Source organism: Nothoprocta perdicaria, unplaced genomic scaffold (assembly GCF_003342845.1).
Source record: "Nothoprocta perdicaria isolate Ctin4 unplaced genomic scaffold, notPer1 scaffold_23, whole genome shotgun sequence".
Lineage (NCBI taxonomy): Eukaryota > Metazoa > Chordata > Aves > Tinamiformes > Tinamidae > Nothoprocta > Nothoprocta perdicaria.
The window spans coordinates 4,901,020-4,928,291 of record NW_020455455.1 but is presented as its reverse complement, the minus strand read 5'-3'; the positions used below and the strand labels follow the sequence as shown (position 1 = coordinate 4,928,291).

The window sequence follows — 27,272 nt, the reverse complement described above, 5'->3', positions numbered from 1 at the left end:
AAAGTTCCCAATAAACTGGAGAAGTTTTGTGGAAATGCTAAAGAATTGATCTAAAGCAAGTTTTCTTAGAATAAATGTAACTGGTTCATGATTTTGAAGGATGTTGTAAAGAATATTTTATTACAGGTACCTTTCGAAGAAAAAAAGTAATAAGATCTTAATTACTGGAAKATTAATTTAAGTCCTAAATAAAACATATGTCTTCAAGACAATATAATTAATTATGGGGTTATCAAACATTCCTCCCTCCCTTTGTAATTTATTTCTCTGAGATAAAACGCATCCTTTCCTRCAGTTGGGGCATCCATGGCAGGAAGACTGGTCAAAATGTATCAGGTAGCTTCAGGCAGGTTTGCCTACATTTGCCAGGAGTTAGGTTTGGCCAAGAACAAACTTTGTGGAACTGAAACACTATTCCGTGGTGGTGGTCATTGTGTGCAAACAAGGCTGATAGTTGAGAAGGATGCATTTAAGGCAGCAGCTTGACAGTCATTTTGAGCTGATCTAAAATTATGTTGCTATTGAAAGAGGTGCTCCCACTCTYTCCTGTAATAGTGCCAGACTTGTTCCCATCCATCTGTGCTGAAAGTAACACTCTTGAAGATGTGGGGTAAACTGAGCCTGGTTAGTTGTGTGTCTGCCAAGTACCAGGGCTGGKGCAAAGGAGGGGAAGAGGGCATGGCCCTACAGGGCCAGAGGACAGAATTTGCTCTKGCAAATATCAGTGAAGTTCTCAATCAGTTTGAGTGAGTTGTGAAACTTCACTGTAATATCCTTAGTATTTTAAATAAGGAATTTCCTCCTTAAGAAGCTAATGGATGTGACTGGAAAAAGCCCTTTCCGTACTGCTTGTTACTGGTCTTTCCATAGGCTGTTTGAAAAAAAATGGACTATCTCCATCTGTAGATGGGTCTCATGGAAGAACCCGGGAGAATTTTGTGGTGAAATGGCTTTCTACTGCCTCTCTTATATATTCACCCATATATGCCCTGAGAGCACCCCAAACTAAGAGAGAAGTCTTTCCATTTTGGACATTTCTGGAACTTCAAAGGGCTTCATGGCTTTCACACTTCTGCTTTGTAGTGGTAATGATAAACACATCAGTGAAACCAGTTCTTATGGCTACAGGGAATAGAGAGCTGTACAGGTGTGTTGGACTAGAGTTCTTCAGGCAGTGGAGTCTATGAGAAATGCAGAGCAGATAGGTCACTTAGGAAAATTGTTCAAAAAAACACTTCAGTTTTTCTATTTGACTTTTACAACTGCATTTATAAGACGCAGGTAAAATTTAGATAGAAGTATCCCCCCTTTTTTTTTTCCATTTTCATGAATGGTGAAAATAAGAGGGAGAAGATGACAGAATAAAGGATAAATGGTTTTGATTTAAGTGTAAAGATAGATATTTTAAAAATGCCAAAGATTATATTATTCCTGTCGGGAGATTTTTATGTGCCAGTTATAATAAAGACTAAAAACACAAAGAATTTCATTGTTAAATGGGTCAGTCCAAACACAGTACACATGATAATATAGGCATTGGATTAGGCTTTTTAAATTATGGTTGTTATGTATGCAATTTCAGCATGTTCACCACTGAGAAAAATTGTCCAATTATAATCTGGTTTTATGTAGATAATGGATGAAATTCATTTTGCAGAGACTTCATAATTTTGTTTTGGTATATGAATTACCACTTATGTATATGCCTTTTGGCATTTTCATGCAAATTACCTTTTCATCAAATGTGTTTTTTGTAGTATGAGCTCTGATTTTCAAAAGATTAGCATTCAGAATAAACGGATGCATAATATTGAATTTGTGCAATTCAAATCTTTTCTATGAAGAAAAAGGAAGTGGTTTCATGTACTTTAGAAAGAGCTGCTAAGTTGCTAAGAGTTGCTAAGTTGCTGCTTGTGCTCAAAACTGTTGCAGTGACAATAGTTGCTAGTTTTGACCCTCTGCTAACATTTTGATTACTCATACTAATATAAATTTTCTTGTGGAAAAAATAAATGCAATGATTTTGTAGAACTGGTGGGAAATGTTAAAAGTACCATTGCATTTAGTTAATAAAATGTAAAGCCTTTTTTCTTAGGGATAAGTAAAAAGAAAGTATATTTCTCATGGTAGTCACTGGAAGTCACTGGTAGTCAGATTTGTCCCTTGTGAACAGAAGTCAGAAGTTGGCATTAGACTTTTGTTTTCTGCACAGTCAAGAGGATACCTCAAATATCCCTTCTCACTGYTCCCTGTAACTGTTGCAAAGCACAAGTCATGTTTTTAGTGAATCATGTATAATCTGCTAATAATTAAGTAGAATATAAGTCTAAATTAGAGAAGCTTACGTCAGATTGTTTCTCTTCATGAAACAATTTCTTAATTGTTCAAAATTACAACTTCTGGTAAACATAAATTATAGTCATCATTTTTTTCCTCAAACAAGATAGGTAATATATGATTATCATTTGCTATTGCATCTGATTTTTTAAATTTTTGCTTTAATGTCAAACGTTGCTTTTATAAGGAAGCTCATATAAGTGGACTATTTTGCCTGTACTGTCAAAACTTTATTGTTTTATGTGAAGCCAGGTATTCTGTTTATGCATAGTGCATTGCAAAATTGCAGACCTGAAGACTACATTAAAAATTCTGGCAGGTATAAAGCCAGATTTCTTCTATATTTCCTATCAGAAAATTGTATTTTGCTATCTTCTAAGGATAAAGTAAAGTAATAACATTCTCTAAATTATTCTAATGTTGCTTGAGCTGTATACTCTTCCTACATAGTCAATGATCTGATAATGAGGAGAAATCCCAGTAATTAAAGGTAATTTGCTCTCTGTTGATGTGTCTGTCTGTCTGTCTGTCTGTCTATCTATCTATCTATCTATCTATCTATGAATGAAAGAGTATATACTTACATAACGTTCTCCTGACAGTGTGGTAGAAATCCCTAGAGTTGTTAAAAAAATCATTATGTAGAACTCTGAGCAGAATGAGAGACATAAATTCATTTTCTTCTTTATGAAATATTTTTTTTCAAGGAAAATAGCGTATAGTGAATGGATATAGATTGAGATTGCTGGCAAATATTAGAACCGTGACACAAATGGAACAAGTCTCTTGCTCTTCCCCTAAGCAAAAGCCTTGTAGTGATCAAAATGGACAGAATGAATTTAAGTCCTTGCCTTAATATTCTGTCTAGCAGTGATATAGCCTTGTCACATAGAAGTCAATATATATTAAATGATAAAATAAACGTGGAATTAGATTAAGACTATATTTTATTTGTTGACACAACTACAGAAAAATGCATATGTGTGTGTTTTTGCTATTTACTGTGATGCAGGAATTATTATATGAAATTTTATAAATTTTGATAGGCAAGAAGTTAAGTACTTAGATAACAGTGGTCACTTGTCTTAAACTCAATTTCAGGTTTATTTTCTATTACATTTAACTTTAATTCTGGATTTCCCAGGTTTGTACTTAATTTTAGGCTAATTAGAACTACGTTTTCCCTTAGAAATATGGCCTGATTGTGTTGTCCTTTTTCCTTATTTGTCCCGCAGAATGATTTTTGAAATTCTTCTTGATTTTGACCTAGCTGAACACAGTATTTTATAGTGCAAACCATTTTTTAAAATAAAACAATAAAATACCCATCACATAAGTATTTCTTTGGTTCTATTAATGCATGCCTACTGCATCAGTTTGTTTACTCTGCTTCTCACCTGAACCTGGGTTGGAGGCAGTTTTTAAATTCTGTTGCTCTTAGGTTTTCAGAAATGCTTTAACGGCAGTACAAGAAGAGCAATTACTTCAAATTGATTTAAATGCACCTTAAATAAACATGAAGAGAAACGTCCAATAGTGTTAATATTAGATATGTTTTTGCAGTCTTTTGAACTGTGGTGGAAACGGAGCCATCTCTTGAAGTATTCAGTGACTGTAACAACTTTCAGTTGAGTTTGGCAATCTGTGGTCATTTATTCAGTGTTGCTTTGGCATCAATTGGCATTTCTACAAAAAAGATTAAACTGTCATTACCAATAGGTTCTCTTCCCTTAGAGAGATGCCTAGAGGGGGAAGGTAAATGTGCATAATAACTTACAGAAATTACAGTGATCAATACAGAGTTCTAATATCAGTTTGTATTCTGGGGAATAGCAATAGACTCGCACCTGCTACTTGGACCTTCTAACAATGCTGATGTGATAGTTTCTGCAAATGAACATTTGGAGAGCCACACAGGAATGTAGCTTATAGGACTTTATTTTGAACTTAAATTGTGTGGCTTTTCCTCTTCATAGTTGGGAGATGGAATTTTATAAATATAGTTCCATTAAAAAAAAAAAAGGTAATAGTAGAGAGAATTATGAAAGGAGGAATTGGTTTCTTATACCACTGCTTGTATGGAAAAATGTTTCAAAAAATGACACATAGTCACCAGAGGGTGATGAGATTTATTCTGACTTTAGTAACTTAAGAGTATCTTCTTTCTGCTTTATTGTTTTCAAGGCAACCAGGAAAATGCTGAGAAGGCACAGAGCTGATAAACATTGCATTTCATCTTCTTTTTCTTTCTTTTTTTTTTTTCTTTCCATAGACATTGTAAGAGTTTAGAAAAGCAAAAGGAAAATAAGTGGGGAAAAAAATGCTTCAAATACAAATCAAAATTGTACTATAACTAGAAAAAAACATTTGATAGTGGGAGGAGGCATATCACTGGTGTTTCTGCTCTGGAATGTTCTTGACTCAGCATCAGCTTTGAATGTCTCCTGTTGGTCAGACAGAATACACTAGGAAAGAGGAAGCATTCCTATGGTCAAGGACTTGGCTATGTTTGCTGGTCTTCCAACAAACTTTTCTGTGACCTCAGGCAGGTTACTTACTTATTATTCCTAAATGAGGAATAAAAAACCATCTTCCATTCACATCTAAAAAGAGTTGACAACCTAGAGGAGGAATACCATTAAATTATTAGGCTTTCACATTTATTCTTAACAGAACCCAAATTATGTAATATAATTACAAAGCATAGAGGATGAACAGCAGTGGGATTCAGGATTTGATAAAAGGTGGCCTGGTCTGGAGTTCAGAACATAAGCTGTTCAAGGGAGGGAATTCTCACAGATGTTCATACAGGGCTGAACATGGTGGAGACCTAATTACAAATCAAGACCACTCAGCAAATACCATAATACAATGTAAAAGYGTAGGTTGCAGTGGAGCCAAATAGTAGGTTATCAGTTAAGAACACAAGCATACTAAAGAGAAGTGAGAGAGTTAGGGTGGGAAAATTAACCCCCTTCAGAGACATTGTATTGATCTAGTGACATTRCAACATGCTTGATTCATAGCTTTTAGGCTTGAAATTTTTCACAGAATGTACTTGTAGCAGAAAAAGGGACTCCTCTTTTTATGACAAGTTAATGAAAGAATCTCCCTCTCACCTTCAAATAAGGAGGGAGGGGAAGAGAAAAGCTACAGGATTAGAATTAGTGTGACAATGGACTCTTTTACTCCTAATGCTGCATTTGTGCAAGAGGAGAGACCTTCTGTTTTTTGTTTTGTTTTGTTTTGTTTTGTTTTGTTTTGTTTTTGTTTGTTTTTGGGGTTTTTTTTTTGTGGTGGTGTTTTTTTGGGAAGGTGGAGGGAAGGAGAAATACTTGATAAAAGAAATTCCCCTAAATCACAACATCAATCTCTGTTGTTACTCCTTAATATACCAGTAGTTGCAGGATTTACTTTTATACTCTATAGAATTTCATGTGGTTTACTCGAAGATGTTGAATGAAGTCATAGCACTTTCCAGGATTCTCTCTTCATTGGAAAGAATGGTGAGCAGCCAAAGTGATGCAGGTTATTGTGCCTCTGTAATGTTTCCAGGTTAGAAGTTATCAACAGTTTGTAATTTTGTTCTTTCTAGATTTGCTACAAGAATCTTTCGCCATTGCTGGGAAGTCTCCCTTCCTTTAGTATGCAGAAAATTTCTGCACCATGCACAGTAAATTTTAAACTCTAGTTAACAGATTACTCAAAGATGAACCATTAGCCCACTTACCATTAGTCCATATACAGATGTCTGTTACACTGGTTGTCTGATACTTTCTGTTCTAAATACCTTTTTGTTTTTTGTCTAACTTTGATACTTAGAGCTGAAAACTTTCATAGCTTACATGGATCATCAAAAGGATAAGGAAAAATATATTTTAAAAWTTTCTCTCTATTTTTTGTAATAACTTGAGTTATTTCTGCATCATTTGCTATATTTACCCTCCAAAGATGGAATGAGGCAGAAGAGGAAAGTTGTTTATATGACAGATGAGTTTTTCTCTGTTCATCTTTGCCTAATTAGCTTTGGAAAAAATGCATACAYTGAATTTACTATCTGACAACTGTTCCCAGTCGCCTCTCTATGTACTGCTGAATGTTGGATTTTAACATTTTGGACCATGCTGGATATCTGGAGTATGAATAGAGAAATCTCCTTTCTGAAATATTTACTTGACTAGGACACTGAGACTGATAGGGAAAGGTTGATCAAACTGGAAATGCAAAAGATCAAATTCAGGAGAGAAAAATGAGGGGGGGGGGGAATGGAAAATACAAAGTAAGGGAATTCCATTTGAACAAATATCTACAAGTAGGATTTTCAGAGATTCTTAATTACATAGAACAATATTTTTGTGTAAATATTTTAATGCTTTTAATGTCTTACCTGCTATACCTCATTGTGTCTACTCTTTTCTCATTGTGAAACACTTGTCTTTTTGCCCTATGATTGTATATCCAAATCTGACCTTCTGTTAAAAAAACATCAAATATAAAGCTCGTTCAAGGTCCTGATGCATCTTGGCTTATTTTAAAACATCAGGCTTATCTGTTATAAACTTCTCGTTCTTGGCCCTCTGACTCCTTACCTGGCAGCTTCTATCTTAGCTTTTATTATTGACCTTGTATCATTTTGCGTACTGTTTTAAAAGTTTGCATACTGTTTTAAAAGTTGACCTAGACATTCTCTATAATGTATTCTTTATAATGTGAACATTTTCTGCAGAAGTATATCTTCTTTTTATGCTGCTTTGTTGAAGTTTTTTTGTAATTGYAGGGAGTTTTTTTTAGAAAGTAGAGCTGTCATTGGTAGAGTGACAATGTAAAGCTAACATTTTATCTGCTTTTTTGTTCACTGTTTAAGATGTTTTTTGATGTTGTTGGATCTGTTGTTTGAACAAGAAAAATACAAACTCAGCTGAGCTCTGTATAGTATGTGTATTTTGTAAAATAGTCTACCCTGGTCATCCTCATATATGCTACGTAGGTCTTATTGTGTTCTGGCATGCTCTGCAAAAATCATCACCTAAAAAGCAGAGGAATTAAACTTATCCTGGCCAATTTTTGCATTGGAGGGTATTTAGTATATAAAGAAATTTTGTTATGAAATATTTTCTTTTGTAGGTTTCTGTGCATTCTTAGTTGATTCCCCTCCATTTTTTATGSCAGCCACAGTGGTTTGTGTGTTCAGCTATGCTACTCTGTATTTTCCAAGGGTTGGTGGTTGATTCTATCAATATCTGAGAAGAGAGTGGTAGGTGCAGAGAGACAATATTTTCAAAACCGTAAGCTGGCACATGAAAGGTGTGTTTTTCAAGCTTCCCRTTTGAAAGAGCTAATCCTAAAACAAGGATATGTGTTAGTAATATGTATTTTTCTAGCTGTTGCCAGCTTCTGTTTCAGTAATGATACAAGTATGTCTCTGCAAGTGAAGGATTCTTTTTTTTTTCCCCAATAGCTTAGTGTTCTGAATGAATTTTTGATGAAAGACTGAGCAGGAGCCATTGATATTCACTCAGGACAAAAGAGGAGCTTCAGTAGTGTCAGCTCTTAATGCTATTTTTCTCTTTATCCAAACACCGTTCATCATCCTGAACACTCATCTCACCGAAGTGCCCAGAGTAAATGTAGAACAAATTCTTCATGCTGATATGCTCTGAACAAACACTTCCTAGATTTTAAAAAGGCAGAGCATTTCATTTTTTAAATGGAAGGCCAGGGTATCATGGTGTCCTGGAAGGAGGTGACAGTCAACTGAGCTACCATGCAGAAAAACACGGATCAAACAGTTAAAACTAGGATATACATGCTCTTTAGTTCTTTCAAAGTAGTGACATGGAGGATATTTCTATATCTTGTATTGGTTTTCTGACCCAGCTAGTTGTGTAATGAGTCTTAAATATTGGCAGAATTGACATAATTTGACTAATTGCACTCAAAACCTATTTATAACCAAGCCTATTAATAATAATTTATATATATATTTAAAGCCTATTATAATAATTTATAACCAAAYCTATTTCATAACCAAGCAAAGACCTGAGAAACTTTAGCCCTGTATATTTGAATCAAGACAAATAATTTATGTTTCAGTAATAATAGGTGATAAAAGAACACAATGGTCAATTCTAAATTATTTTTCCTATGAATAGAAACTATAATAATAGATTTTTTCCATACCAATGAGTACATATATACTGTGCAATTCAGAGTATAATAGCCTTATGCATACTGTAATACTTCTGGTAAAAGAACTAAGCCCAGGTATTAGTTGTAAATGGATAATTACATACTGATATGATCTTCTTTATGCTTAATTGCTTTAAAATTTTAGATGACTTTAGCCCAAGTAAAAAAAACAAAAACTAAACTTTTTTTTTGGAATTTGGAGTGAGTGTAATGATGACATTCATAGAACATGTCAGCTACTGTAAATGTCTTTATGGCTGTCTTGAAAAGATTCCAGCATATGGAGTTATCTTAATGGTGATTACAGCAGTTTCTTGACTCAGATAAATGAAGAAAAATCTTACTAAGCAGCAGTTTTGAAGGCTTGTGTTCTTCAAATTATGACGATTTGAGTGCTATTTGTCTTGAAGTTCATATTAACTTAATCTGATAATTATGAGAATTATTTTTCACAGATAAAATTTGTACAGAAATATCGAAAGCTGTARTCTTCGTGGTACTCTGTAAAAGAGGTCAGGTAATATTAAACTAAATCTATCAAGTTTATCTGTGATAAACTGTCATGTTAACAACATCTTTGCATTGAACCCATAAATATTCATGATTTTGACTAAAAAACAGATATTGAAACCCAGGAAACAGCTAGGCTGTTCCTTTAAATCTCTATTGAATGGTGCTGGTGCTTAGTAAAATTCTGCTTTTTTATATTTCTTGAGAATAGTTATATAGTGGATGCAGAGTATCAGAAAGAGACTCACAGAACCGTAGTATTTTCAACTAGTTGAGGCTATTTTCTGCTATTTTCATACACGAGAATTGTAAATGGCAGAGAATTACTCACATACTTAAAGTCTCAAACATGATTCTGATTTGGGAGAACTGGGCCTTTAGGGGTTGCTTTTGTCTGGTTCTTATCAGATGGAAAGATATGGCTACCTACATGGGATGAAAACTTGTTTATGCTCTTTGTAGAAAATATAACAYGTTCATTCTTAAAACAATCATTTTTTTTCTTTTGTAGGCAGAATACAGGGATCAGTAGTGGCTTAAAACGCATCATTAATTTGAGTCTCCTACAGAATGAATTACAATCTGTAGAGGACTGAAAATCTTTTAGGAATGTCTTTATATATTTTTTTTCATGTTGTCTGGAAGTCATTTTAYGCTAAAGGAACTGAATAACAACACAATTTCTTCACTTTTCAAATTAAAGCAAAGCATAAAAGACTGACAGAGTTGAGTAGGAAGTAGAGACAACATGAATTTATGTAACAAAACCTGTTTTTGATTAAATTGGATGAATGACAGATTCATTTAGATTTTTGCATATGGCCAAAATTCACTTATCTACTTTCATGACTTGTATCTGTACATCTATTAAGTCATAGCTGGGAGATGACATTTTTGCAGTTAAAGTACAGATGGAAGCAGCCTTCAAAGCAAAATGCAAACTGAAGTTCATGAAATTAAATCTTAGTGTTTTGTTTGACTCCAGATAAGACAAGGAACATATAATTCAGGATCATTAAACTTGAGTGCTGACTTAAAATGTTTACATTTATTTTCTCTAGTTTACTTATCCACCTTTCCTTTTTTATGATTTTTTTTTCTGTTTTSTCTGTCTTTTATTTTTGTATTTAAGGATGTTTAAGAATTCTACAAGATTAAGGAATTCTGTCCTTGAAGTGCCTCTGTAATTTTTAGAAGTTGAGTCCTGGAGATAAACCCCTATTTTTCTAGGTCGTCTCACTTCTCTCAACTTGGTCTTGACAAAATGCTAATTGTCAAGATTGTTTTTCCATTTTAAGACTGTTAGCACTTCCATGTAGGATCTTTTGTTTTGTTCTGTTTTTGAAAGCGACTAACAACTGTTTACATCTTCCACTTGTCAATTAGGTGCTTTTATTTTTAAAACTTTTAACTAGCAATGTCTGTAAGCACCTAACTTTCATATTTTAAATTTTAGTCCCTTAATTTAGCTTACATGCTGCTAGTCTGATGCAATCTCTGTGTGTGCCTAAGTCATTAGGAAGTTATTTATATAGCACTCAGAAAAAAACATTGGTCATATTTTGCTGGTCCACAGTTCTAAAAGTTTTTATAGTAGATACTGCAAATGTGCAGGAAGATAAAGTTTGCCAATTTGACTTTTTCTTAAACTAAGAAGTTGGAGTGTGTGGTTCCCAAAAAGATTTGGATATCTCCAGTGGAATTTGCATGGAATACCATTTGCAAAACTTGGATCTGTGCGAGGAGGGTGCGGAGCAGCTGGCACATCTGCTATGGGTTGTTTTGGGGTTTGCATCCTCCTTCCAGGAGCTTCCTCATCTTCCTGATGCTTATATCCCACCAAGATCCCCTCTCTGACTTCGTCAGGTATTTGGTGTCTGTCTAGCACTGGTGAATAACAAGATAAAGCTTTCTATTGACCTTAAGGCTGATCTGGGATTACCTTGATTTTTGTTCTGATATTATTATTTTTTTTTTGTAATTCAGTTCATCGTTAGATGTACAGAGTTCCAATATTTTAAAGAAAAGATTAGACATTTCCTGCCCCCAGGGTTTACAGTTTTGTATTACAGATTATTATTATTGCATATTGAGATTAAGAAATTTCTTTAGCTGTAGTGTAAAGCTGCCAAAATACATTTACCACAGACCTGAAGGCAAATATCATTCTTCTAGAGGCAGCCTACGGCTTTGGAGGGTTTTTTTTGCTGAAAGGCAGGCTCAGGCTTCCCATGAGATCATCAGAAAGATAAAAAAAAAGACTAAAAGCTCTTCAAAGCTAGGCCTTAGGCCCTAACATAAATTAATTCTCTGGTGATGGTTTGTGTATGTTTAAAAAAAAAAGAATAAATATTTACAAAAAATGTATTTTAAATAGAGCTGTATCCACCTAGACTTCATGTTTGCTTTTAATATCATCCATTCTTTCTAATACAATATAAAATCATCTTAGCATAGCTTTAATTTAAGCTTCAGAAAGCAAGAAGAGAACTTTTCTGAAACTTGGTCATGCAAAGAGAACAGAGAGAGAGAGAGAGAGATGTTATACCATACTATCTGCAGTTTTTTTAGTGCTAAATAGTTACTACCTGTAACCCAACACCCATAAAATTAATTTGCACAACAAATACCTACACTGTTATTTTAACTCTGTTACCCCAGTCATTTACTAGGTATTGTTTATTACAAGGTTCTGAATTAAAGAATGCTCTATACTCTGTCCTCTCTCACCTTTTTTTCTGTCTTAATTTGTAAGATACATTAACCGTAGGAGTTGCTTAACAGAGATCAAAATGTTCTAGAAAAAAACATCTTTGGTGCTGTAGGTTTAGATCTACTTTTTACTGGAAATGCCTTGACAGGAATATAGCTGAAAAAGAACCTGAAAATAATATTGCTAAGAAACGCTGTGATTTCAGCATTGGAACTGTGAGGCTAGGAGTCCTGAAGTCTGGATTTGCCTTGGGCTTCTTTTCTTCCTGTGAAGATGCCACTTTACTTCTTGGCCCTGTGTTCTCCACCTTGTAAAACGGGATTGTAGGAGGGTCACACACCTTCAGATATAGAGCAAGAAGCATCCCAGCAGGGTGGCTGTTTAATGGGGTCTGAATTCTCTTTGCAAAATTCCAGCTGTTCTAAAGAAAATTAAGGCTGCTTGTTTTCAGAGCAAAGTCACCTCCCAAAAGCTCCTCCCAAACCTTTGGCTCTACCGTGTTTGTCRAGCAGCTGCGAGTCAGCAGCGGGATCTGGAGGAAGTTTTTCAGCTGGCCTAARTTAGAGCAACCTACGGCTGGTCTTACTTATGCCTGACCCCAGCTTAGTCCTCAGTTGCCTGAGGATAGGGAGAGGACTTAGCTCAGCTTACCCTCTGACCATATTCTCCCCATCAAAGGCTCTAGCCATGTATTTATAAAATTCTTTAAAACCTTATCCCTAAGAAGCTGTGTGAGTGTAAAGTACTTACTGTTCTTCACTGTTACCAACAGCAACAAGAGGTTTAGCACCAAGATAATATTTTAGGGTAATTTGTAGTGTGGAAAACACTTGCTATGTTATTTCTTTGACCTTTCTGTTCTCAGAAGGTACTCGCTGGGTTGTTTCACCTGGGGTTGATCTCTTGGTGTTGTACTCTTGGATATGAACAGGTGCAATTCAGTATGGTAACTTAAATGTATTGTTATATGAAATTAATGTTTAGTATGAATTTTTAGGATTTTTTTTCCTACAGTATTATGTGTAAATGAGAATTTTTTTTTTTAAAGAAATTTGATGATACTACTTTATAAATTGAGATATATGCTCACTTAAAAGTATCAGTGTGTAGTTAAATCCRGAGTTTAAATTCCAATAATTTCAGTGGAATTACCTTTCACAAGGTAATAAGGTCCAGGAACTTGTATAGCAGCTGAAGCAGGAAATGGCAAATTTGCATCTGGTATAATTTGAAGAAAACAACAAAGGCTAACAGTAATTTTGATGATGCTATAAAAAGCTGAACTTCTTTGAGTAAATTTTGTTATTTTTTAAAGAATGAAGAATTTCTTAAAGAACTTAAAAACAAAGCATTAATAAAATCACTATGAATCATGATCCATACTAATATTCTTAGTTCCCCATATTTCCTATGTTTATATTAGTAGTATTTGGTCTAGAATGATGTTCTTTTAACATAAACGATATGAGATTTACCAGGTTAGGTCATGTATTGTGCTAGATTGACTAAGTTGTAAATGTTAAAAATCCCATGAATTTTCAGGCACAGAACCYCTTCTTTAGGCCTGATCAGGTTTGCATTCAAGTTTGCATTCAGTTTTAAAATCGTTTCTCTTAAAGATGTTTTGTTCAGTCTTCACTGTTTTTTTTCAATGATGCTAGGTCAGCTTCTCTTTTGTATGTATGCAAATGTTTTCTGTGTGAAAAGAAAGCAATTAGCTTGTGTTTTAGTGATTGCATTTAGTTTAGTTGTAAAATTTTAAAGTTTTATGTAATTTAAGAGGCCAAAGAATTCCCAGATCATGAAACAYGGTATTCTGCGTCAGATATTTGATTAAATCCCTAAAAAATACTGTGTGCGCTTCTCTGAATATAAAAATGTTACYGTGTGGCAGCATTTCTAAATTAGATGCTTGCCACTTCATCAATGGTATATGAGGAAATGTATTTTCAGTGGATGATGGAAGAAAGTGTTTTTATTATCTTGTCACTGTTGTCATGGAAACTTATGTACATCCTTGTTAAACAGAGTGTATGTGAGGATCTAACATTCCCCTGCCTTATTATTACCAGCTATTATATTTCTGGTGTATTTTCTTCAACACTGTAGACCAATGCTTAAGAACTAGTAAGTTGCTCTCCTGAATAACAACCACAAACTCAATTACAGGTTTAAGCTGTCCAGAGAGCACTTAGTACAAGGTTCTTCGTTACAAGGTTCTTTTCAATACAGGGTTATTACAGTTTTATTTCCAAATTCRTTGCAGCCTAATATGAAGACTTCAAAAATAGTATTTACTGTTTTCAAGCAGATTATTTTAACACAGTAGCTTTTTGGAAGGAATGAGCTATATGTCAGACACTCTTAATTCTATCTCTTGTAAACTCTAGATGTTTTCTGAATGTGATTTTGAATTTAGCAATGTATTTGAGTTAATATATAATAGTACAGTTGTCTTAATCCATCATTCATGGAACAGTAGGTAAACAGGGAAGCCTGATTTGACAATCCAGATTTAAACTCTGCTGAACACAAAGTATGTGCAATGTCTGTTTTATTACTTAAATTTTGCAGATGTCACAACTCACTATATGGGGAAAAAATATTTCTCGCCAAATGTGGACTCTTCATCAATCAATAGTATTAAGGATAATAAGGTGTTGTATGTTTCACACAATTAGAGTTTTATTTGTGATCTTTTGTGACTGAAGATCTTCAACATACACTTTTTTCTGTCAATTAGTTTGATTTGTAATTGTCTTGATTAAAAAGAAATGGAGTTATTAGAATAATACTTTTCATCATTGAACAAGTGTTTTCTGTTTCATCAAATGTGTTAAGTTTCTTTTACTCTCCTATTTGTTATTTTTCAAATCTGAGGAACATTCTTTTTTATGTTCTGTGGATTTTTCTGAAGCCTATTCTGTAATGTAAAAGCTGTGATTTTTAAATAGCTGTGAATGAGGAACATAGGTTTTGCTGCAGTGTTAGCTGTCCATAGGAGTTTGATATAAAATTGAATTTGCTTGAGAACTGTAGTAACATGAAATGTTTCAGAACTTTAAAAATGTGTTTAAAGGTGTGTATTCCTGTGTTTTTCCTTTTAGAGTACAGTACTAGGTCTTTCAAAACTCAAGAAGTGGAAAAAAAAAAAAAAAAAAAAAAACCACACCCCTAAACAAAAAGAAGAAGAAGTCCACTTAAATGCAAATACCATAAATTGTGGCTTTAGTTTTTAGAAGAAGAGCATTTATTGGTGCTGTTAAGTGACTAAGTGAGGGTTATAGCCTGGTGGCGTTCATTAAAAGTGAAATTAAATTTATAAGGAAGATCTAATTTTCTCTTCCTGCTCCATTAGATTCTAACAGTTCAGGCAATTGAATTCTAAATAATGCCCCAAGAAAAATTTCTCATAGCAATACATGCCCAGTCTATATGGCTAAGAAAATATATACAATAAAGCAAGCAAATCTTCGTATAAGTCATATATGTATTTCTAATATGTCAAATTACCTTAGGCTGTATTTTGATATGTAATCACTGAAGAAAAAAGAAGAAGAAGAAGAAAAAAAAAGGAATATCTTTAACTTTGGGGGATTTACTGATGCAAAATAAAACTTGTTTGTCACTGCTGGTTTCATATGTTTTGCCTGCAATTATTGATAGTTTTTTGCCGAGATTTATAACAAGATTAAATCTCCAAATTCTTCTTATACATTTTTTTCTTCCTCTGTAGAATTTAGATTTGGATATAATGAAGATCTTGAGTGAAAATCTTTGCTGTATTATCTAAACATTTTCTCTATTTTAAGGCATTCTAAGAGAACAGTCTTAAATTCCCAGTTCAAACCATTTTCTGCTGAATGAGATTTAGCTTTTATGGAACTCTCAGGGTAATCCAGTCAGCTGATAATTTCATTTTTATCCATCATCTATGCAGTTGTCTCCCATTTACTGGGAATAAGCTGCTAAAGGCAGACCTTAAGAGGGTGAAATTAAGCCATGAGGTGGAGGGAGATAGCTCAAGTGTGTACTGCTCTCCACCAGCTGTAGGTGACTACCATTGTGTAGTTATTTGAAATCTGTTAACGCAAACTCCACTGATGGCAATGAGAGCTCCAGCTGTGTGGGTAATTGGAATAGTTATCTTGGCTGTTCATTATTAAGACCTCCTGAGCACTTGAAAGCCTGAATGGATATGCCCAAAACCATTAGCTCTGGTGAACTTCCCAACCTGCTTGGCCACTGGATTCAAGTGAAATGAGTTTTACGATACTGGGCAAGAAATGCTATAGCTACATTATGTACCATTGGTTGAAGAGTTGCAGTGTAGTCTGATATGGGTGCTTCTAGTCTGAGTTCCAGATGCATGARTTTGTGAATACAGCTGTAAGATTGCAATCGTGAAGCATTATAATAAGCATGAAGCAGGTTTTTAAGTTTTCTGGTTAAAGTTGGGAGCAGGGGAGGAAGGAAGGAAGGAATCAAATGTCCTGTGTTGTTTAGAATATAATTTCTTGGCAAATGAAAAATTAAGAGAAATAAGTGAAACTCTATAATCCATTTAGAAAATATGATAGCAGGAGGTTATGAATATCATCAGGCAAATGAAACTTATTTTTTTCATTTGAACATGTTTACGTACTTTACCAGGTGGAAAGTTTTAGGGCTATTTAGGCCCAGTGTTGGCCTATTTCAATATATCATTACTGACTGCAGCTAAGGWAACATATAATAAGAGTTTATTAGCTTAGACTCTCTTCTCAGTAAGCATTCATTGGATCAGAATAAATCTGTATTTGTGGTATATAAGGCATTGGAAATCTGTTAGATTTTTGGGGATTTGCACATTAATGTCCTAGCATCTCATTTGCCTCATTAAAAATGCTATTTCAACTCATTAATTTAAACCAAAATCTTTATGGAAGAATTTTCATCGATTGAAAAATCATAACTTACAGGCATAAAATATTTGCAGGATTTGAAGTGTTGCTGATAAATATTTTGTGATCTGCTTGTGATTTGTCATATACAGGCTTACAGTTAAACTTTTCCTATAAATAGAACCATCTCTCAAATTTCTTTTGTTAATGTTAATTGATATTTCATCTTCRAGGAAGATTAAATTTGACAGTTTAGCAACCCTCGCTTTCTTTCTGTTTGTGATTGTGATGCTGATAGCCTGACTATGAACTTCCTTGTGCAGCATTGCTAGTAACTTCCAGTCTGATAGATCTTTCTCAAAATGTGAAGTAATTGAATCTCAGTGCTTACCAGTTCCCTCTGTGCTTTTTGAAGAGAGACCACCAGCTGTGTCGTGTTGAATTGATTGTGATGTGTATATCTGTCCAGTGAGAACAGAAACTAATGTTGTCATTTCAAGGAAGTCCGTGGGTTGATTTTGAACTCGGTGGAAGCAGGCTGGTTAAAGCATTAAAGCAATCTTTTTAAAGCAATTAAAGCTTCTGGTCTTGCTAAGTTTCAGTCCAGCATTGCAAAGCAATGCAATGTTCACAGCCTACAGCTCTTACAGTGCTTGAAAGATTTTTCCTGTTGAAATGACCTTAACTTGSAAGCTGTTTTCAGGTACCCCATGAAGAACTCTGCTGTATAAGTTTGASGACCCTTTCTGGTTCCCTTTCTAATACAAACACAGTTAATGCTGTTCAGTGAAGTGGTAGAGAAGCTCTTTTAGCTCAGAGCTACTTGTGGATTTTGCAGGTCTGATGAGGCCATTTGGGACTATGCCAGGCAGGTCTACAGAATTTTTTGTTCAGTGACAGGACTTTGCTAACTGCTAAATTGCTGGTGTACCTGGCCAAGATGAGACAAGGCAGTTTAACTCTCTGGGCTAACGTCTCCCAAATGCATTTCTTAAGAGACTGTCTTATAGAGGAGCAAGGAYGTGGCAGGGAGGTGGCCAGGTGTGGACACAGCTGTGTGGTCTAAATAGAGCAACCTTGCCATACTGAATAAGTTTGTGTTATGGTCGACTGCTGTATCTGACTTTCAGTGGGAAAAAAAWTCTGCTTATTTATCAATTTTTGCAAGCTATTCTTTTCTACTTTCATACCCATTTTTTTCAATCTCTCCACCTACTAAATGTATTAAATGTATGAGAGAAAGGAAAAACACCATGGAAGAATACAGAATTGGCAATATCACAAAACCCCCAAATTCAAGCCTTGATACTATGTCTTTGTGTGGCATTTTTGATATGTGGTCCTTCAAGTCTTGTGTGGGTTCTTTGGAATACATTTGCTATCATCATGGTCCTCAGAAATGACGTGCTATTATGAATACCTACCTTAAAAGACTAAACAAGGATACGACATTTTAAGCTCCACAAGTAGTTAGTGTAAATTATAGGTAATCCTGGTTGAATCTGGTGGAAACCAAACTTCCAGGTTTCAACCTAAACATCAGCAATGCCTATCGAAACCGGACTCTTAGGAGCTTATGTTTGAAAGAGTGGAATGAAAAGCCTTGAAACTTTCTGTGCTATGAACGTGTAGGGAATTGTTTCCTGATTATTATGGTTGAAATCTGTTCATGCCATTTTTCTTAAAATTTCTTTCAAATTTCTGGACTTTTATTTATGTCACTGAATTATATTTTTCTCTCTTTGAAGAGTTATTTTTCAAAGGAAATGTATCTTTTTAAAAGAGCTCTAGGGACATTTTGTTTGGACAGAAGTAATTAATAGTCCTTAAAGAGTTCTTTTTTTAAGAGTACACATTCCTTATATCTTTCTCATAGATACARACTCCAAAAGGAAATCTACTACCCTAGAGATTTGCAGTCAGGGAAAAAATTCTCTGTAGCGGTGAATTACTCTGCGTGATGATATTTAAAATCATGACCTCTATAAAATGAGAATTAGGCATGCTACAATTAGGAAAGAAAAATCATATTCAAATGCTGCTTAAACCAACTGGTTCTATAATAGTACATCCTTGCTTGTTTTACAGAAGCAAACATTGTGACACTACATCCATTGGCAAAAGGATATTTGAGTTTCATTGCAGCTGAAATGAATGACTTCATGCAGATGAAGATTTATTTTGAATCTACAAGTTCATAATGTTATCGGTGAATGAAAATACATATGTGAGTAAATACGTGGATATACATATGTGTTTGTGGATGCATAGATTTCCACTTCAGTTAATCTAATATGCAGAGCACTTGAGGAATTTTATATCTTTCATGGGAAAAATGTATTCTCTGAAAAATATGCTAAAAGTTCTATATACTGGAAAACTATAGGAGTGTTTTTTAATCAACAAGCTCTATCATTGGACCAGCTAAATAAAGTTTTGTGATAACTAGTTCTGGAATCTGCGATGCCTTAAATTTTAGAACTAGGTAGTTTTCCCATAACCTCAGAATCTGTGTTCCTTTTTGTAAGGTTGTGAATTACTTGCTTTTTGAATTTACTGAATCACAGTATTTTAATTAAATATGTTCTTAGATGTTTAAAAATAGTTGACATTAAATGATAGGTCATTTAATTTTGTTTTATCAGTAAGAAGCATTAGCTCTGTTGAGACTGATAGCTAGCAAGGCCATCTGCAATGTCTTTCAGTTCACTCACACAGTTCAGATAAAGACTGTCAAGTGCTGCCTAAATAAGGAAGGAGCCTTGGTAAAGTTAAGTACAGRGGAGGACACAAATGAAGCATTGATTCCAGGCATGCTGTAGAGTAAAATCTGGGCCGTTTCCTACAGCACTGAATCTTTTACAGATTTTATTCTTGTGTTCTCTTAAGTATTAAAATGCAATTATCTGTTACTCAGGATTTCATGGAGAATGAAAATGAGGAGGGAGAGGAGGAAGAAAAGGTGAGTGAAAAAGCTATAGCTTTGAAAAATATTTATTTCTTTCCCTTCTTGCTGCTTTAGAAGAATAACTCTGGAATGATTCTCTCTCTTTTRTAGGTCTTCCCCAAGCCTGTTATTGAGGACAGAAATGTAGAACTTGCCCGAAAATGCACTGAAATAATAAGTGATGTAAGTGATAGTGACTGCACCCTAGCATTTGCATTTCTTTTTCAGCGCCTGTGTTTACYATGTGTGTACATTTGCCATATATATGTATATATTCAGACATGTACAATGCTGTGTGTGCCACATGAAAGCTCAAATAGCAGAACAAACTGAAGAGAAGTGCTGCCTGCTTCCTGAAGTCATCAACCTTAGCAGCATAAGCTTCTCCAGGAGCTAGGGCACTGTGAAGCACTGGTGCTTACAGGCACTGGAAAGGAGGAGGTTCCGAAATGCCCGTCTCACAGTATGATACTGGCACAGYGGATCTGCTTTAAAAATGAGAGGGTGTCTCCCATGAGATTATTTATTTATTTGCTGATCTAACAAGGAAAATGCTTAGTTATAGCCTTTTCCTATGAGTTCTATTGACTAAAACAACTGGGCACCAGTATGCATAGCTGTGAGAAGGGAGGATCAAAATCAAATAGATGAACTTTGATTAATATTTGTCAATCTGTTTATGGGTGAAGTTCACTTGCTATGGTGATAGAAGTTCAAAACTGCTCAGTGTACTATTGGGCTCATCAGAAAAATTCATTGTAATGTGAAGATATCTCTACAATTATTTAGCAGTAATTGAATTCAATAATTTGTATAGCTTTCAGAGTTGTAGATCAAGTCTAAACATTATATAAATATCTCAGGCCTGGTCTGAGATATTTAAACTGGAGGAGATCCTATTGCTTCAATGCAACAGCATCAAATTTAGCTTGGTTGATGTTTATTTCTGTGTTCTTCTGGAAACGTGTTTCTGAAAAGTAGCTTTGCCATGTRAATTGGAATTAGACTGACAGTTCTCCTTCATAGTTTATTGAGGATAGCAACTTGTAGTTGAGAAGACCTTACAAAGCAGAGGGTGACTTGCTTTAATTAGTCTATTTTCAAGGGAAATGGAAACGTGAGAGATGCTTTATGTTGTGTTGTAATATGATATTTACATTCGGGATATTACTGTTTAAGGTGAATGAGGTTTTGTTTTTTTTTTGTGATAATAATGAATACAGATCTACATGCAGGGTACAAATTCATTAACAGGGCATAGAAAGGAGAGATAAGTGCCAGGATGACAGTATCTGGGATGCTTAGGCGTTACAGTGCTGGACTGCAAGTGTGACTTGACAAGGTCAAAGCTTCCTCTTTTCCATAGGCCATCTTGTAATASTTTTATCTTCTTGGGATGACTGCTGGAAATTGGATAGACCCTTGTGAGAAGCTACAAAGATGGTGCTCTCGTAATCTCAAGCTATTTTAGGAAGTGGTAGAAGTTATTGACGTTTTTCCAGCATTCTTTGGGATATAAATGGCATGTGACACAATAAGTGCCTGACAATTTATGAAAACGGAACGCCAAACGCCTGCCAAAATGAAAACGGAACACCAGCCTGACCTGATATGTATTTACTGCTTCCATTCAATTTGTTTTTAAATATGGTTACCGTAAAGGCAAAAATCCCTGAAAAATGCTGAAGAAATATTTGCTTTATTTGAAAAGGAACTGTTAACAGAGCTGTGTACCCATTAGGAGTAATGTTGGCTGTGGCTGTTAATTAGCTGATAAATGGAGTGGCTRTCTTTTCTCTGATTTTCTGCAGAGGCTTGAGGCTAAGGTGAATAAGTTAAACCAGGTTCCTGAAGCCTATAATGGTTCAGAGATGGGAGATTTTGTTGAAAGCTTGTYGTGCATTTAGCCTGCAAGTGTGTCAGATTTTTCACCGAGATATGTAAAGCGTAATGGCATAGTGTCATTAATGCTTTCAAAGCAGTAGTAATATTTGATGGTTCAGAACCAATTTAATTTCAAAGAAGACTCTCTGTTTTAAAATGGGACCCATTTTGGTAACTTACCCAGCATCCACTGTAATCAGTAGTTGTCTTTTTTCCATTGGTTCTAATAGAATATGAGTATAATTCAGGGATTGATTTATTCTTTTTTAATTATTTTTGTCTCCCATAGTTTTTTATTTTACTATAATTGGAATTTCTTATGAATATCTCTTTCCTCTCCCTGCATTTTTTGTAAATTGTGGAGGTCAATAAACTGCAAAGTGTTTGCATATTTCCTATTGAATTGTTGGCTCATCCATGTTTGGAACTTCTAGGCTTCTTCTATGCTTTCTTGCAGGAGTCTTGCCCAGACTCCTTGTTCGTGTAGATGTATTACTAGTACATATCTGTAAGTTTTATGTGCACAATAGTTATGGGTCTTGCAGTTTTACCCTAAGGTGACCTTGTGGCAGCAGCCTGTGTCCTTGCTGGCTGCAAGACGAGGTGATTGTCCTTCTCTGCCTGTGGAGCTGTCAGCACAGGCCCCTGTCACAATGCAGTGGCGTGAGAGCTCCGGGCTAAAGATACTGCAGTGGCAGGGTGCTCACCCGGCACCCTTTGGGGTCTGACTTTAAATTGGCAATATTTTTTCAAAAAACAGTTGTGACGAGAGTCCTTAGTGCATGTGTAACTGTCAAACAGAGAGAGGAGTTATTGTTAATGATTATTAACCAAATTATGATAATAATAAACAGGAMGACACTGTCATGTGAAATTGCTACTGTACTTTAGTTTTGCGTAGTACCCATGTTTTCACCCTTAGCAAAAGAATTGCACCACTYGCTATCTAACTGTTCCTGTCTGAAGCCCAGCTGTGTCTCCTCACCTCAGCATCAAGTTCAAATCTTATTCCTCATTTGTCATGCCATGATTTTGCGGCTTCTTTGTTATAAAGCGGGGGCTACCGAGGCACATTGTCAGGAACTGAAATGGAGTGCCTTACCACTGATCTAATAGGCTGGCTGCCACTTCAGGATGGAGCTCTTCCTCTGCGCTGACCATTATGAATCACAGGCTCTGACTTGGTAGGATTTTCAGGTCTAAATCAGTGGAGRCTAGGAAAATACCCAGGGGCAATAATCCTGTAAAATTGCCCTGATCATGCAATTCGGTCAAGACTTCTGTGGGCCATGGAGGGAGGATTTTGTATTAGATGGATCTGTGGTCTTCAAGTCTTGTGAAAGATTATAAGCCTAGAAGTGGGGGTCTGCRAAGGGGATCTGTAGGAAATCCATGGAAAAAAACATCCATTGTGGTCTGGCATAAGAGCTAGATGAAACTTTCAGATGTTTTTGTGGCTTTTCTAAGCTTAAATGGATCCTAGAGAGAGCAGTTCTCTAATGTATCTTGGCATGATGATTGTCAACATAGTTGACACAGTGATGTCAAAATACTAGGAGGAGGGTTTCCAGTAGAGCTGTATTTAAATTTGATTAATACCTTAATACAATAGAACAACTTGAATTAGGCTGTTAAACCATGATGATTCCCTTGTGAGACAGAACAATAAAGCAGGCTGTGGGCAAGGTGAGTCTCCACAGTGAGCCACAGCCTGCAGGTTCGATGACTTTTATTATAAAAAGTTATTTTTTGCCATATAAAATCCATTGATGGAAAAAAATACAATTTGAAACTTCTGTTGTCACAAATTCCTTTTGATTACCTAAGGGTACAGCATCACACAAACAGGTTACATAGGCTACATGAGATTGGTGAAGCCCTGGGCAAAGTGGTGTCATACTGTAATTTTGTACCCTGTGTTCCAGAAAAAGGTTTTTTTTTTTTTTTTTTTTTCCTCTTTCCCCTCCCCTCCTCTTCTGTATAATAAATACAATGTTGTCCCTGAAAGGAGGCAGTATGGTTTGGTAATAAAATTCTGCTTCAGTAGCCCAAATCAGGATGAGGATGAGGTCAGCAAAGTTTCACCCATGTGAGATAGTTATATAGTTGCCCATTGAAAAAGAACTTGGCCTTATCTAATTCTTTTTGTGGTGGACAAAAAGTTTACATCAGAAAGGCCCAGCGCTGATTCTGCATAAGCTGACATCTTTCTGATAAATTTTACAAGTCACTTTTGAGTAATGGCAATTAGAACTGGTGATATTCATTAAGATTTAAGAAAATGAACATGACATATTTCAGTAATGCTCAGAGGCAGATCATATTGCTTCTGCCAGCGCTTGTCAGCAAGTCTTCAGTGGGTAGAATATGAAAATGAAGTTAGAGAAAATATAGCAGATAACAATCAGGAAAGCTTAATCCTAAATAAATTTTCACTGAACTAAACAATACCGTTCACAAAGAAAGAAATGTGAGTAAAAAAGATTGACTGCTTATGGGGTGTACCTGTAAAACATTTTGACAATCTTACTAATAYAAAACTTCATCAAAAGTCATGTGATTATTTTTAGATAACTCCTTACTGGACTTGCATACTGCTAGAAGTATTGTTTGATACTGAGCAAGGAAAAGCTTGAGACTTTGTACTGTTTTAAAAAAGAGTAAGACTTAATTTTCTGTTGTACATAGACAGGACTTTAGAAATGGCTCAATTTAAAATTTGCTGCCTTTTAAAGGGACTCTGACAGATGTGCGTATCGCCGCTATCTGGGTGCTTTGTAGCCAGTGACCTTATAAATTTATTCATGTAATTCTTAAATTTTATTATGCTATAGTAAAATACAGAATCTGTTCTTGCAGTGTTGAGGTTAGAAGCTGTTTTAACAATTTTATCTTTGAGATCAAGGCAAAAATGCTTTCTTCAATTCTCCTTTCTTTAGGTATATTGGAACATCTCTGAACAGTGGTGAAAGTGTGCTATAGGTATAGAGAAGAATTCTTTCTTTTTCATCTGAATATCAAAGAGTTTTGTGATTTTCACATAGTCCTGATATCCTGTGTGAAAACTATGTATTTCCCTATGTGGCTTAATTTGATCCAGCCTGTGGTATTTGCAAGCCACCCAGCATAGTACAGAGAATTTCAGCATCCAGTCAGAATGAGTCGAAGAGCTCTAATAAAGCTAGCCTTTGTATGCTTTTCTATTTTTAAGAACAATTAAACTTCTTTTTTTCTCCTCTTTGTAGAYACACTATAAGGAAGCCTTTGAAAAATCTAAGGGCAAGTGCATATTTGTACCTGACACCCCTCAGCTAAAACATGTGAAAAGTCTTGGTGCTCTTATTTCTGAGGTAAGACCCAAAAGGCTGCAGAATTCTGTTTTGCTWCTTATTCTGCCTCAAAACTCTCTTGAGATGAAGATGGGTGTTTTTTCAGTAGGGGGAGGAGAGCTTCTTCCAAAAAAAACCAATTCAGTTTAAGGATTAAATGATTTAAAGGACTGTATTACTCCCACATACAGCATAAACTAATTAATAACTTGGAGTGGTATAACACTTTTCTTTGAGGGTTACATGATACTTTGTGGGCAGTTCTGGGAAGTAATAGCTGTCCCATTTTATAGCTGGATAAACTTAAAGCAAAAGGATTTCTTGTTAGTTAGTCAGGAATGGCAAGGTGTGCATCTTAGACCTGCGTGTAGTTGCTCTGCTGTGGAACATTMGTAGCGTTGCTACAAAACAGGAGCAAAGAAGGAACTTTTATCACTTTGACCATCAGTGAGGGAGCTGGAGCAGGGACCAGGTAAGTGCTATATCCTTGTGCATAAATGCCTGTGCATCCATGTATTTTGGGCTTTTTAGTCCTTTCTGTATGTATATTGCTGGAGTGACAAAATTGGCATCTTCTGAAATATCAAAGCTCAATTTACCACCAGGTCTTCATGTCTCAGGTACAAGGTGTCACTGGGTTGCATCTTTTATTATTTTTCATAGCTGAGAAAAGCATTAGGAGTTTTAACTGACAGACAATTGCTTTTGTGGAGGAGCTATTGGTTCTGATTGATTCTTCTGTCCTTGTGATCTTTGAAAAGCTTAATTTTTTGGTGCCTCATTTTTTGTGCCCCCCTCCTTTTCTTTTTGCTTTGGCGAAACACATTCCAATATCCCTAGCTCGAATTATGTAGGTTAAATATATTCTATATATTGCCTATGATATATCTATTTATAATATTTGTTTGCTGTACATCTACATCTAAATACCTCTGATATTTGTGCTATTTATCTTCATATTTGTGAGACAGAATAACTCCCAAATAGTATATATATGATGAAATTTCTAAAACACAAGGAGACTATAGTATAGTTTATAAAAATACTGTATAGTGAACAAATCTATAGAATCCATTTACATGTATGAAAGGATGCTAATCATTAATTKAATAAGATTTACACGTACAAGAATATTACACACTTTTAAAAATAAGATATCTTTCATATTAAGCAGCTTCTGTATGATTTGTGGCTAGACACATTACCTAAACCCAATAATGTGATAGATGGTTTATCTGGTAAATTACTGACCTCTAGTGTCCCATAGCCTGTTTTGGTGAAATTTGAATACTTCCAAAATTGTCTCTTGGTAGCATGTCTACTGATGTGAAAAGGAGCCCTCTATTCAGGAGTTCATCAACATATACTTTAGCAAATTATTGATATATAGAATTAATCTCTAATAATAGTACTAATAACAGTAGTATTACAGTAGTAGCAATAATACAGTAAATTAATGACTTTAGACAGCATAATTGCAGGTATTTAGTATTTATTATTACTTTCAAGGTAATACCTGATATTATTGTAGTTTTTGAATTTTTAAGAACTTTGATCTGGAGGAAAAACCCCTCACTTTAGAACCATTATTCTAGTCTGTCAGCAGGCTGTTTAGGAATTGCTAGTATTGTGCACTGGAGAAAGCACAGGAGAAATAAAAGGGAATTTAAAGATGAATATGTAATATGAAAAGATAAAGTAGAAATGATAACAAAAATGTCAGCTTCAGTGCTCGTGCTTTTTCCAGTTAAATTTAAATGCTATTGTATGCTAATCAGTAAAATATTTTAATACTGGTTTCTCGTTGCTCACGTTGTACAAAACTTTGAAAAACAGAACAAAAAAATAGTTGGAAATGATTTAATAAACAACAGCCTCCTTGCTTATGTAATCCTTTCTTCCAAATCCTTGAACTTAATTAACTGGTACTTCATGTAGTTTTGTGAATTAGACATCATGCATCTAAATTACATTAAAGTTATTAAAGATTTTTTTTTGTTTGAAAGCTTAGAAGACAGTAGTAGATCTTTCCCAGCTCTGCTAGTCTTTATGCCATTTTACTTATCAGAAAAAAACAGTATGTATTATGACTATTTTGTTACATTTGCATTACATGTCATCTTTTTCTTTCCTGTAGGTGAAGTACAAAGAAGCTGCTAAGAAAAACCTTTCCAACTCACTGTATCAGCAGATGCCAGCCACAATTGACAGTGTATTTGCAAAAGAATTAACACAGCTACAGAGCAAGGTGCCGTTTTAAAACAAAAAGACTATTGTGGTATTAATTACATGGCTGAATATTACCAATCTAAAAAGTACTTTTGAACAAATGCTTGATTGCCTGCCTCATTGATTTGCGTCAGTTACTTAGGTGGGGTTTATCGGCATACCAGAATAATTTCAAGAACTCACAGTTAAAATATTGAGCATCTGAGTCATTATGTTTGTTAAAAATTTTTAAAAAATAGGCAGTCTGTTCA

At 35.0% G+C, this 27,272-nt stretch overlaps 2 protein-coding genes across 2 annotated transcripts in view; both read left to right on the top strand.

The window, feature by feature from the left end:
• The window catches only part of LOC112947345 (LIM zinc-binding domain-containing Nebulette), a 231,760-nt gene that overhangs the window by 130,548 nt on the left and 73,940 nt on the right, over positions 1-27,272 (top strand). The window lies entirely within an intron of this gene.
• LOC112947346 (nebulette-like) lies at positions 12,380-27,071 on the top strand. The gene is made up of 6 exons (XM_026039410.1): positions 12,380-12,556; positions 18,721-18,859; positions 19,550-19,594; positions 19,691-19,762; positions 24,709-24,813; positions 26,930-27,071. The coding sequence occupies exons 2-6, from the start codon at positions 18,833-18,835 to the stop codon at positions 27,050-27,052; spliced, it is 372 nt and encodes a 123-aa protein (XP_025895195.1). The 5' UTR covers positions 12,380-12,556; positions 18,721-18,832; the 3' UTR covers positions 27,053-27,071.